Source organism: Macaca thibetana, chromosome 17 (assembly GCF_024542745.1).
Source record: "Macaca thibetana thibetana isolate TM-01 chromosome 17, ASM2454274v1, whole genome shotgun sequence".
In the NCBI taxonomy this organism is placed as follows: Eukaryota; Metazoa; Chordata; class Mammalia; order Primates; family Cercopithecidae; genus Macaca; species Macaca thibetana.
In genome coordinates, this window is record NC_065594.1 from 7,721,120 (window position 1) to 7,733,677 (window position 12,558).

Here is a 12,558-nt window from a genome sequence, read left to right on the forward strand (position 1 = left end):
CCACAGGAATCAGGATTTTCTGATTTTTCCCATCTCAAAAACCCTGCGGGATTTCACTTGCTAAAAATACTGTCCTGCAGAAGAAATAGAAAAATGGGTCACTCACTTCATCAGGGTAACTCCAGGTCATTTGAACTCTCGTGTTCAAGGGAGTGGTAGCAGTACAATTGAGGATAAGAGTATGGCCTCTAAGTAATTTGACTGGGCGTGGTGTGCTTATTTGGACATCTATGATTGTATTGGCTGCAAGCATAAAAGAGAAATTTTTTTAAATTAAGATTTCATTACGCAGATAAAAATAAAGAGCACTTCGGCTTATGTTCATGCCTCTGAAGCATCACTTACTTTGTCGATGTGTGAGATAGTTTGTCTTATACAAATGTCCATTGACTGTTGCTTCACAGGTCAGAAGCCCTATTTCTTTGTACGTTGCATTTGATATGATGAAGCCCTTTCTACTGTCCCAGATTACACGTTTTCCATCAGGGATCAAAGTGTCAAGTGGAAACTGAAAAGGAAGAGGCATGCATTAACAAGGTCCTATTAGCACTGGTTGGCAATACTGTTTCACCAGCAGTTGGTGAAAACATGATTTTTCATCTAAAATGAAAATAGTAAAACTCTGTAGTTTGCTTATAACAAACTAGGTTAAAAACTCTAGTTTGTTATCATTGGTTCTTGAGTTTTTTTGTATATAGCAAAAGACACTTGCATTATGATTAATTATAGTAATTATGATAATGTACTATCAGCCTTGGCAACAAATGGCACCTACCCAGGATAGACCTAGTTGTCATATCAGACTTTCAGGGGGAGCCCATAACTCTTTGGCCTCCAGGAATCTTCATAATAAACTGGTCGGACACTCAGCAGACAAACCAATTAACAGGCCGGGCGTGGTGGCTCACACCTGTAATTCCAGTACTTTGGGAGGCCGAGGTGGGTGGATCACCTGAGGTCAGCAGAGACCAGCCTGGCCAACGTGGTGAAACCCTGTCTCTACTAGAAATACAAAAATTAGCTGGGCATGGTGGCAGGTGCCTGTAATCCCAGCCACTCGGGAGGCTGAGGCAGGAGAATCGCTTGAACCCGGGAGGCGGAGGTTGCAGTGAGCTGAGATCACACCACTGCACTCCAACCTGGGCGATAGAACGAGACTCCATCTCAAAAAAGAGAGAGAAGCCAATTGCATTTTTTTCTACTGGGGCTGCCAGATTATTCTCATTTGTTTTCATCGTCCAGAGCTTTTAACAAGTCATAGCTTTTCCTCCCATTTTGCATGGTTTACTGAAGAAGTGGCTGTCTTCAAAAGACTGTAAATAATTCCAGGTCCTCCAAGATTCATAACATTAACTTGGCACTCACTGGGATTGTCATTCTGAGGATCCTGCTGTGTCACAAGGAAGGTGTCAGCTCTGCCTCTGGAAGGGAAACTCCCAGAAGCTGGAGCTGCTGATGGTGAAGGCAGCCTTGGAGGCCAGAGACTGCCATGAATGAAGTGCTCTCAAATGCTTAGAAGTATTCCCAAGCACAGTGAGTCCAGACAGAAGAAAATAATCCATGATTTGACTTTCTCCTTATGCCTTCTTCTGACATCAAGAACGTAACGTTTAAAGACTACCAGATAAACACTCTGCCGTGGGATTGAACTTTATTTGTAAAGGGTCATTGCTCCATCAAGTGGCCCAGCCAAATTCCCCTGATGCCAGGTTGCCAGTCCAATTTCAGTGGTAGTCGATTCCCAACTACCACTATTCCTTATTCCCAGTTGAAAAAGGAAAAACAAAAATCAAATTACCTTCCCCCAACAGATTATAAAGGAAATACCAAACAGCCATAAAGAAGCTTGAAACCTTTCCTATCGCCTTTTAAAAAGTACACCCGACGTCCCTCTCTCTATCCAGTTGTCATTTATTTCTATTGCTCGCCGAAGGAGCTGATCTGGATTTGTGATCCTATGGCAGAAATTTCTAGTCCAGAAGCCACTAGTACCTCTCTTCTAGGGGCTGTGCCTACATTGGAATGTATTACCGGTGTTCCTTGGTTTGAAATTAATTACATCCTGTTTATGAAGAACTGAAAGCAATTAACGGATTTGTTTCATGTTTCACTATATCAAGGTGCTACCTGTAAACTTAGGAATGTATTCGGTGGGAAAACAAAAACAAAAACAAAAAAAACCTTCTCTTCTAATTTAGTGCAGACAAAGGAAAACCCAGAAAAATTTAAGTCAGGGACTGACATCTATGTTACTTTACAAATAAGTGAAAACAAGTATGTGCTGAATCTAAAAGAAAGGTTTGCTGACAGGCTTCCTCAGTACAACTTAAAAATACACTAAAATTTCCTTTAAAGTGTTTATCTTACTCTCATCTATCCATTACGGCTGCTAGTAGCATTCCATTGACAAAGTAACTTTACATTTAGCTGAGAAGATCTAAAGCAGTCAAAGACTGTAGCCCATCAGCTGTGGCCACCACCGCATGTGTAAGAATGAAGGCAGATGGGCAGGTGGATCTCAGCCTCGAAAGGAAGCCCTGGGCAGCAAGGCCTGTCTGCAGCTGGCCACGGCTCCGCCAAAGCAGGCGTGTGAAAAGGAGAGGGAGGGGACAGAGAATTAGAAGAAAAGGGACAGTAAGAGAAATGAAAGGGAAAGATATTAACTTCATGTCAGCAGAAATACGTCATAGGTTAGAATATTTCCAGTACACATGTGCCAAACCAAAATCCCTGTTAAAATTTTACACTTCTCTTTCTCTCTTTTTAAATTGTGCACTGCAGATCTTAGGCAGAAAACAGTAAAGAGACTCCCACCAGCCCCAGATTTTTATATGGGAATTTTGGAATGTTCCTGATGACCAAAAAACCCACCTGCATTGGCGCGCGCATGAAAGAGAACGTTTCCCTCTTCACATGGTGTTTTCCGTATTAATCACACAGCAATAATTATCTCAGACTAAGGGGAGTAATGCCATGCTGTTGAAAACATGACTTGGTAATATGTCAAGTACAGTATTGGGTATTAAACTGTTAGGTAATGCTAAAGTTAACCCCTGAATAGGGCTTATCTTGTACTGAGATACTGATCTAAGTGCTTTCCATATATCACCTGACTTAACCTTTCTAACAGCAATGTGAGGTGGTACCACTGTCATCACCCCCTTCCTCAGATGGGGAAAGCGAGGTGGAGAGAGGTTTGATGACTCATTAGTTTGCCCAGTGATGAGTGGCAGTGTGTTCAGAGTGCAGGCAATGTGGCACTAGCCTCTGCTCTTAACCACTCTTGTCTTCCTCCTATACAAACTAGACCATTCAAGAAGGATGGCAGGAACACCGAATGAGAAGGCAAGATATTGGCTCAAATGCTCAGTATGACCTGGGAAGTTCCTGACACTCTGGAAACCAGAGTGTTTTTATCTTGACCAACTGAGGAGTTTGACTCCTCTGGCATTTCCAGCTCTGCCGTAATGACTGTCTATTTCCTGGCGATGGCACACAAATGTAATGGAGGCCAAAACCTGTCTCCGATGGACTATGTTGAGGGCCTACGTGAGTAACAACTCAGGACAGTGAATGCAAGGAAGAGGACGAGGAGACTTCTCCACCACATTTCAGGACTCAGGGTTGATGGATGAGACTGAAAATCATTCTCTAAACCTTTCCAGCCTAACTGCCACCACTACCAGCACCAAACACTTCCTGAGTGCCTGCTCTGTGATGCACTGTGCGAGCTGCTGCTCTGGGGCAGCCTTGACTGTTTGTCTTAAAGTTCTAAGCTCTCAGAACTTAGCACAGTTTTCCATCTGGGGAGTTTTTATCCAGTTCTGAGTCCTGGTATACTCCTAACTCTTACTGCTGATTAATTAGCTAGAATGTCATATGTTTAGTTTTTGTTTTTCTTAGATTCTACCCTAAATGTTTTTCCTTTCCATATGTACAATTTACAATATAATATGAAGAAAAGTTTCATGTATGGTCTTTCCTCCCTTTTTTTCCCTAAGAGATGAAGTTTGGGTGCTCAGCAGGAAACAGGCCTTTTTTCACCAAGGAACTTGCCAATTCAAACCAAAGGTGGTGTCTCCTTATGCATGAAGCCAGAATGTCAATGCCTGGAGAACTGGGCACCCTGCTGACATTGTCTACTCTGCAGTAATCTGGATAATCCACTGTCTGCAAAGTTATTAATTTATGTAAGCAGCAGAATTGATTTTTCTCACATTTGCACACAGTTGGGTTTGTGGCAATACATAACATTTTTCACGATTTCAGTTCTTTCATTATTCACATCGATTCATGCTTAAGACACTATCATTTTATTCTATTTAACCACATCCATGGGCATAACTTCTAGCACGATTCCTTATAGTAAAAGGATGTTACAGGAAAGTCCACTGAGAAGCCCAGATGTCTGTAAGGAAATTATTCCAGAAAGATAAAACGAGTAAAACTTCATTATGCTTGTTTGCAGTAAAAGTATTCTGAGAAAAGCAGTGTTCAAATTTACCTTTTTTAAAGTAACAGTGATGTTAGGTGATGTGACCCGGCAGGGAATGATGAGCTCCCTTCCTTCAGTCATGTGTATAATTTCGGGGATTTCACTGTACATCTCTACGAAAGGTCTACCTGTATCTGAATGAGAAGAAAATGAAAAAAAATATATACATATATATATATATATAAACAATTGACACGCAAGCATCTAGACACCGTAGCTAGTGGGGTAAGGCAGCCACTGCCACAGTCACACCATTCTCCCTTAATGTAATCCATACATTCATATCTTTATCTCTGAGTTTGGCCCTCTGTGTTTCTACCCAGAAAAAGAAAGCTTCCCTAATAAAGCCTAAATTCGCATCTGTTGTTGGCCTCTGATCAGATTGCCCCATACCCTGATATGCAATTGTGATATGGGGGGACCACTGTGGGAAAAGGCCTAAAAGTGCAGTAAGAGCGAAAGGAGAAAATTCTGCATAAACTTCTCACCACAGTTATGCTAAGTGCCTCAGGAAGCGCCCTCCAGAGCCTTTGTAAGCGCTCAAAGGGCACAGATGCAGTGGCGAAGTCAACTCTTCTTTGGAGAATTCAAGGTGATGCAGAAGTCTAGCAAGTTTAGGAGAGGATTATCATTTGAATGACAGAAGCATGACTTAAAGGTTTTCTAGACTTTTCCTCGGAGGCTAATAATAATGAACAAGAAGGTCTGAGCTGCTTAGGGGGAGGGGACAGGCAGGAGAAGTGGTGTTGAATGATGCATTTATTACATATGTATATTAGGCTTATTTCTTTAGTATGCACTACTTACCTGCTAATAGCAAAGTATGTGCAAGTGCCTGCAGAGAAGTCTGGAAAAGATTTTAAGCACCAATACTTCCTTAAAAAGCGTGGCATTTGGCCAGTCTCAGAGGCAAGGAGGATTCAAACACTTGTTCAGCTTCCCTGTAACTCCTCGGGGAACCAGAATGAGCCTGAGATCCTTTTAGAAACATTCTCAGTCTACCCTGCCCTTGCCCTCGGGAATCTATTGACATCCTCAGGCAAGGATCTCTTCAGGAGTCATTGTGTTCTGATCGTCCCCCATTTGCTCCAGCCTTATATACTAAATGGAAAGAAGTCCTGTGTGAACTCTCTCCATTTGCTGAAAGAACCAACCAGGCCACCACCTGCTTGCTGGTCCTGTCTCAGGTTTGTGGGTTATGAAACTCATTCAGGATGCTGAATGGAGAATGAATAGGAGAGAAACAAAAGCAGTAAGCAGGCAATGGTTGCCTAGACTAGATGGTGGCTACAGTGATCATTATGGTAGAACTCTGTCCCCGCCAAAACAATATGCTGAGGTCCCAATCCCCCTGTACTTCTGAATGTAACCTCGTTTCAAAACAGGGTTGTTGCAAATGTAATTACTTAAGCTAAGTAAGGGAGGGCCCCTAATCCAATATGATTAGCATCCTTATAAGAAGGCAGCCACGTGAAGGCAGACAGGGTGTGCAGACTTGCTCTATGTGCAGACGGAGGCAGAGACGGGTGTGATGCAGCAGCAAGCCAAAGAATGCCAAGGATTGCAGGCAATCACCAGCATGTAGGAAGAGGTGAGGAAGGGTTCTCCTGCAGGTTTCAGAAGGGGCATGGCCCAGATGATTTGATTTCAGGCTTAGAGTTTCCAGAACTGTGAGATAACACATTTCTGTAGTTTTAAGCCAAAAAAGAAAAAACAGTGGGCCATTGCAGTAGCCTGCTGAAGATGGGATGGTTTTGTGCACAGCAGTGTGGAATGGAGGCACAGATGTGAGCTCTAGAGAGACCCTCTCACCACAGCCCATCTTGTGTGGTCCTTGGCATCTATATGTTAATAATTCTCACTCATCCTCTGGGAAGCCTTGCTAGCCCCCTTCCTTCCTGCACCTGTCTCCACCCTAGCCCACCTTAGGGACTTTCCCAGTGTTCCCATTGATTCTGTTACAACACAGTCCACAGAACCGGCAGTGTTTTCCTCTGGGTACTTCTTGGATGCTAAGTTCCTAGAGGAGAGGAAATGGATTGTGTTCATGTCTGTCTCATGTGTGCTGAATGAATGAGTGAACGGGTATCCAACCCTGTCATTTTACAGATGAGAAAAGAGGCACAAACAGGTGAAATGAGTTGTCTAGATGGGCATAGCCAGGCCTGTAGGCCAGTTACTTCTGCCTCCAATCTACAGCCCCTTCCCCTGCAGCACCCTGAAGGCTGAACCTCTGGCTACCTTCTCTTGAAGGCCCCCATAGAAAGGGCTGCCAGCAGGTGATAATGATTTTTTAGAGATGAAGGCTGATTTCCACACATTCAGTGGGAAAGTAAGTGCCTCATGGTACTGTATAGTGTTGGAGAAATTCTGAAAAAGGACTGATCACCAAGGGATGGGGTGTGACAGCAGACTTTGGGGCAGGCTTTGATTTGGAGGGAGGCATCAGATCATGGTGGTTCAGAATACGCCTCAATGCCTGGGTTTAATCCTGGCTGTGGTCCTGTGTAACTGTGAAACCTTGGGGAAATCATTATGCCCTCTGTGCCTCATCTGTAAAATCTATGTGAAAGGGCTACAATGAGGATTACATGAATTAAGATATGTAGAGCACTTAGAATGATTCCCTGGCAAATAGTTAGCTGTTAATTTTCTTATTATTATTTTGACTCATTTGAACTTATGAACAAAGAGGGGTAGTGTTAGAGTTGGCAGTCAGGCAGACATGAGTGGGGCAGGAGAGTGCCCCTCCTCCCAAGAATGTCAGGTGACCATCAGGTGACGGACAGGTGGTTATTAAACTGTCTTTCTAAAATAATAATTAGTCACAACTGGCACCAGAGATAGACAGTCTCCCAACAGATAGAAAACACCTACAGCTGGAGATCAGCAGCTTCCTGATAAAATCTCAGAAGCTGGGCGAGCAGGCTCAAGCATGCACACTCAGAGGCCAAATGGCAGAGTTTAACCGGTATATGACTTTCCTCTGCGAATGCTCAACTGGTAAGGGAAAAACACCTCAAGTGAGCACAAACACAACGTCAGTAAACACACTGCGCACGCAGCTCCTCCCAAGTGCTGGCAGGCCACTGTGCACGTGGACAGCCCATCCCAAAGGAAAAATCAGGGGAGAGTAAACGCAAACCCTTTAATCTCTCAAGTTGCCTGCTTGGCCCTCTGCCAAGTGTAGTTTGCTTCCTCTCATTCCTGCTCTAAAACTGTTTAATAAACTGTCACTCCTGCTCTAAAATTTGCCTCGGTCTGTCCATCTGCCTTACACCTACTAATGCCCTTGGCTGAATTCTTTCCTCCAAGGAGGCAAGGATCAAGTTGCTGTAGACCCATACAGATTCACTGCTGGTACCAGTAGGTAGATATGAAAATCACAAATTATACTCATCATCTTAACTATCAAAAATATAAATATATATTGACATAGTGGCATAGAAAAAAGGATTGGAAACAAATATACTAAAATTTTAACAGCCAGGTGCAGTGGCTCACACCTGCAGTCTCAGTACTTTGGGAGGCTGAGGCAGGAGGATCACTTGAGGCCAAGAGTTTGAGACCAGCCTGGGCAACATAGCAAGATCCCTTCTCTACCTGAAAAAAATTAACAATGATTATCTTGGGGTGTTGGCTTTATGGATTATTGTTGTTTTCTTATTTACCTTCTTCTGTATTTGTCAGTCTTCCTAGAATGATCATGCGTTATTTTATAGTAATATTTTTAATTATTAAAGTTAAAACTCAAATGATAAAGCTCCATCCATTTTTGCTTAAGGAAAACTATAAATTTTGCATTTGATTTACCTGAGTTTCGTCCTCTATAATAGAATGAGACATTAACTGTCACAGTTAATAAACTTATGTGTTTATTAGGAAATATCAATGGGTATAGTAACATATGCAGAGAGAAAGTTAATCAGATAGAGACAAGGATTTCTTATCAGCATTAAATTCCTCCTTTAAATAAAGTTGTGGAGCTAGACATTCAGCCATGGACTATTGGGATTTGATCATTCCTTTCCTTCCTCTTGTGAGTCTATATTTTTTTCTCTTTTGTGCCTCCCAAGGTAAACACAAACACTAAGAAATGGTTTAATTCATTTAACTAAACTGTAAATCCTTCATATTTAATTTACTGTCTCCTTAAGTGACCGTTTTCAACAAAGGGCACTGTCACAAAAAGTTCCTACAGGAGATAATAAAATCAGTGTAGTCATTTCTAGACTAATGCATACCAATCCTAACTGAAAATAGAAAAGGTTAATTCAATATATCTTTGAATTTCTTCTTTCCCTTTGGTACTGTGGGTCCCCAAAACACTTAAATTTTACTACAGCTATTGGCCTTTAAAAGCCAGTATCAATTTCAGCACTGGGTCCACTGAAATTCTATCCAAAGATATCAGAACTTCAGTGATTTGTGTCCCTCCAAACACAATGCAAAACACATCATTTGTGTGACAGTCAATAGTGGCATTATAAATCCACCGTGTTTGCAAATGAGCATATGACTGTAGATACAAACACACACACACACACACGAACAATACTCTCTGGGCTTATTAATAGTATATTTCCTCTGCAATTTACTTCAAGGAAGGGCTAAGAATGAATTTGCCTGACATATAATAATACAAACATATTTTGTTTTGTAGGACCATAGATATAGAAGAGGTCACGGTTCCATTAATATCACCAGTAAAACCACTTACTACTCCCATAGGACACATTTGTCTTTGTCACAAAATTAAAAATGACTTCCAATCCCAGCCAGCACTGCAGAGTGATTTCCTGAGACCAAATTGGCTGGTTGTTGAAAGAGTGAGGAAGAGCTGCTCCAAAGACTGCCGGTGTACTGACAGCTCAGACACACTGTCACCAGGGACTCATGCCAACACTCAGCTAGGTGGAGGTCACACTGCCCTCACCTCTCTGAACTCTTACAGCTCAAAGCAGTGACAGGAAACTGGCATAGAATATGAGGTTTTCTCACCCACTGGGAGTATCTGGGCTGTCACCTATCCTTCAGGACAACAAGTGGGCTCAGACACGGAGAAAGATCAAACTGGGACCCTTGCTCAGAATGGAATGATGTCTATTTTTTAAGTGGGTTTTTTCCTTTTGAAATCTGTAATCATGCTGGCAATTGAAGCATACAGATATAGTGGACCCTGCATGTTATCCTCAATCAATTCCATTTCCAACTGGCATCACCTGGGAGTTCTTCTGCTGGGTTCAGAGCAACTAAACAATGTCCATTGTTTAGGGTTTCTGACATGAAAAGGAGTTCAAGAGTAAACATGTTGTTTTCTAGCACATGTACATATTTATGGTTTTTACAAAGTTTTTCCTGGTTGCCTTTTTTTTAATTGCATTTTTCTCCTGGTCATGAGGACACCTAGTCATTTTAAAGGAGGGTATGATTTTCATTTATTGAAGAAGAAGTGGAGAGGATAAAAATGAATTAACCAATCCCATGAAAAGGGTTCTATCTAGACATAAGAGTTTTCACATCATACAGATCTTCATATTGTGGACCATAAGTAATACTCAAGGAGAATGTACTGATTGGTAATATATTTTATTTGAAATATGAACAAGAAAAGAAAAGAGGCAGGTTCTTTGCTGACTTACACTGCCCATCAAAGTCACTGACAACTCAAAACAGAGCTTTGGAGCAACCACAAGAAAGTTGGAGTGGTTATACTAACACGAGACAAAATGGACTTTTAAATAAGAAATTATTAGTGAGGATATGGTTAGTGAAGATAGAGAGGGGTGTTTGATAATATTAAGAGGGTCAATCCTTGAGGAAGATATAACAGTTAAAAACATATATGTACCTAATAACAGAGCACTAAAACCCAGGAAGCAAAACCTGACAGAATCAAAGGGAAAAATAGACAGTTCAACAATAATAGGTGAAGATTTCAATACCCCACTTTCAATAGTAGATAGTGGACTGGGCACAGTGGCTCATGCCTGTAATCCTAGCACTTTGGGAGGCCAAGGCAGGTGGATCACTTGAGGTCAGGAGTTCAAGACCAGCCTGGTCAACATGGTAAAACCCTATCTCTACTAAAAATACACAAATTAGCCAGTGTGGTGATGCACGCCTGAAGTCCCAGCTACTTGGGAGGCCGAGGCAGGAGAACTGCTTGAACCCAGGCAGCAGATGTTGCAGTGAGCTGAGATTGCACCACTGCACTCCGGCCTGGGCAACAGAGCAAGACTCCATTTCAAAAAAAAAAAAAGTGGATAGAACAACTGGACAGAAGATTTTAAAAAGCCAGTGGAACACCAGAACAACACAACTAACCAACTATACCCAACAGACATCTATAGAACATTTCACCCATCACAGCAGGGTATATATTTTCAAGTGCACATGAAACATTCTCCAAGATAGACCTTATGCTCGGCCATAAAACAAACCTCAAATAATTTAAAAGGACAGAAATAATACAAAGTATGTTGTCTGAATACAGTGGAATGCAATTAAAAATCAGTAACAGAAATAAATTTGAAAAATTCACAAATATTTGGAAATTAACACATTCCTAAATAATCAATGGGTCAAAGAAGAAATTAAAAAAGAAATTAGAGAATACTTTGGTATGAATGTAAATGAAGACACAACATACTAAAACTTATGGGATGAAGGTAAAACAGTGTTTAGAGAGGAATTTATAGCTATAAATGCTTATATTGATAAAGAAGAAACATCTCAAATCAATAACCTAAACTTGCACCTTAGAACATTGGGTAAAGAATAGAAAACTAAACCTAGAGGAAGTATAAGGGAGAAAATAATAAAGATTATAGTAAAATTAAAGAGAATGCAAAACAACGGAATTAGTTTCACTAAATTTCTAAACCAAAAGCTGGTTCTTTGAAAAGATAAACGCAACTAATAAACCTTAAGCCAGACAAGCCAAGAAAAAAAGAGACAAGACTCAAATTACTAGATTCAGAAATGAAACAGGGCCAGGTGCAGTGGCTCATGCCTGTAATCCCAGCACTTTGGGAGGCTGAGGCGGGTGGATTATCTGAGGTCAACGGTTCAAGACCAGCCTGGCCAACACAACAAAAACTCATCTCTACTAAAAATACAAAAATTAGTCAGGTATGGTGGCAGGTGCCTGTAAATTCCAACTACTCAGGAGGCTAAGGCAGGAGAATTGCTTGAACCCAGGTGGCAGAGGTTGCAGGAGCCAAGATTGTGCCACTACGCTCCAGCCTGGTTGAGAGAGAGAGACTAAAAAGAAATGAAACAGTGGACATTACTATTAAAATTAAAAATTAAAAAGCATTATGAAGGAATATTATAATGACATGCCATTAAATTAGATCACAGATGAAATGGACAAATGCTTGGAAAGACACAAACTACTGAAACAAGCTCAACAAGAATTAGACAACCCAAGTAGACTTATAACAAGAGACTGAATTGTAACAACAACAACAACAACAACAAACTGCTCACAAGGGAAAGTCAGGGCCCAGATGGCAAGTCAATTCTACCAAACATGAAGAACTAATACCAATTTTTCAAACACTTTTCCAAAAAATAGAAGAGAAGGGAAAACTTTCCAACTCATTCTAGGAGGCTAGTTTTACTCTGATATCAAAACCAAAGACATCACCAGAAAACTACAAACCAATATCTATTATGAATGTAGCTGCAAAAAACTCAATAAAATACTAGCAAACTGAATTCAGAAACATATAAAAAGAATGATATACAATGCCCAAGTGGAATTTTTTTCAGGAATGCAAGATTGATGTGACATCCAAAAACTAATGCAATTACTATATCATGTCAATAGAATAAAAATCAAAACCCACATAATTATCTTAAAATGGCAGAAGAAGGATTTGACAAAAATCCAAGCTCTTTTCATGATGAAAATGCTCAGGAAAGTGGGAATTGCACTGAGTTTCCTCAACCTGATAAATGGCATCTAGAAAAAACCCTACATGTAACATCATACTTAATGGTGAAACACTGGAAGTTTCCCCCTAAGATCAGGAATAAGACATCATTGTCCACCC

General features: G+C 41.0%; 1 protein-coding gene across 1 annotated transcript in view; it reads right to left on the reverse strand.

Moving 5' to 3' along the window:
- FLT1 (fms related receptor tyrosine kinase 1) overlaps nucleotides 1-12,558 on the reverse strand; it is a 192,440-nt gene that overhangs the window by 132,052 nt on the left and 47,830 nt on the right. The window contains exons 4-6 of the mRNA XM_050766818.1: nucleotides 4,505-4,629; nucleotides 346-508; nucleotides 107-243 (exon numbers count right to left, since the gene is read on the reverse strand). Coding sequence (XP_050622775.1) covers nucleotides 107-243; nucleotides 346-508; nucleotides 4,505-4,629 — 425 coding nt within the window. The remainder of the gene's footprint in view (nucleotides 1-106; nucleotides 244-345; nucleotides 509-4,504; nucleotides 4,630-12,558) is intronic.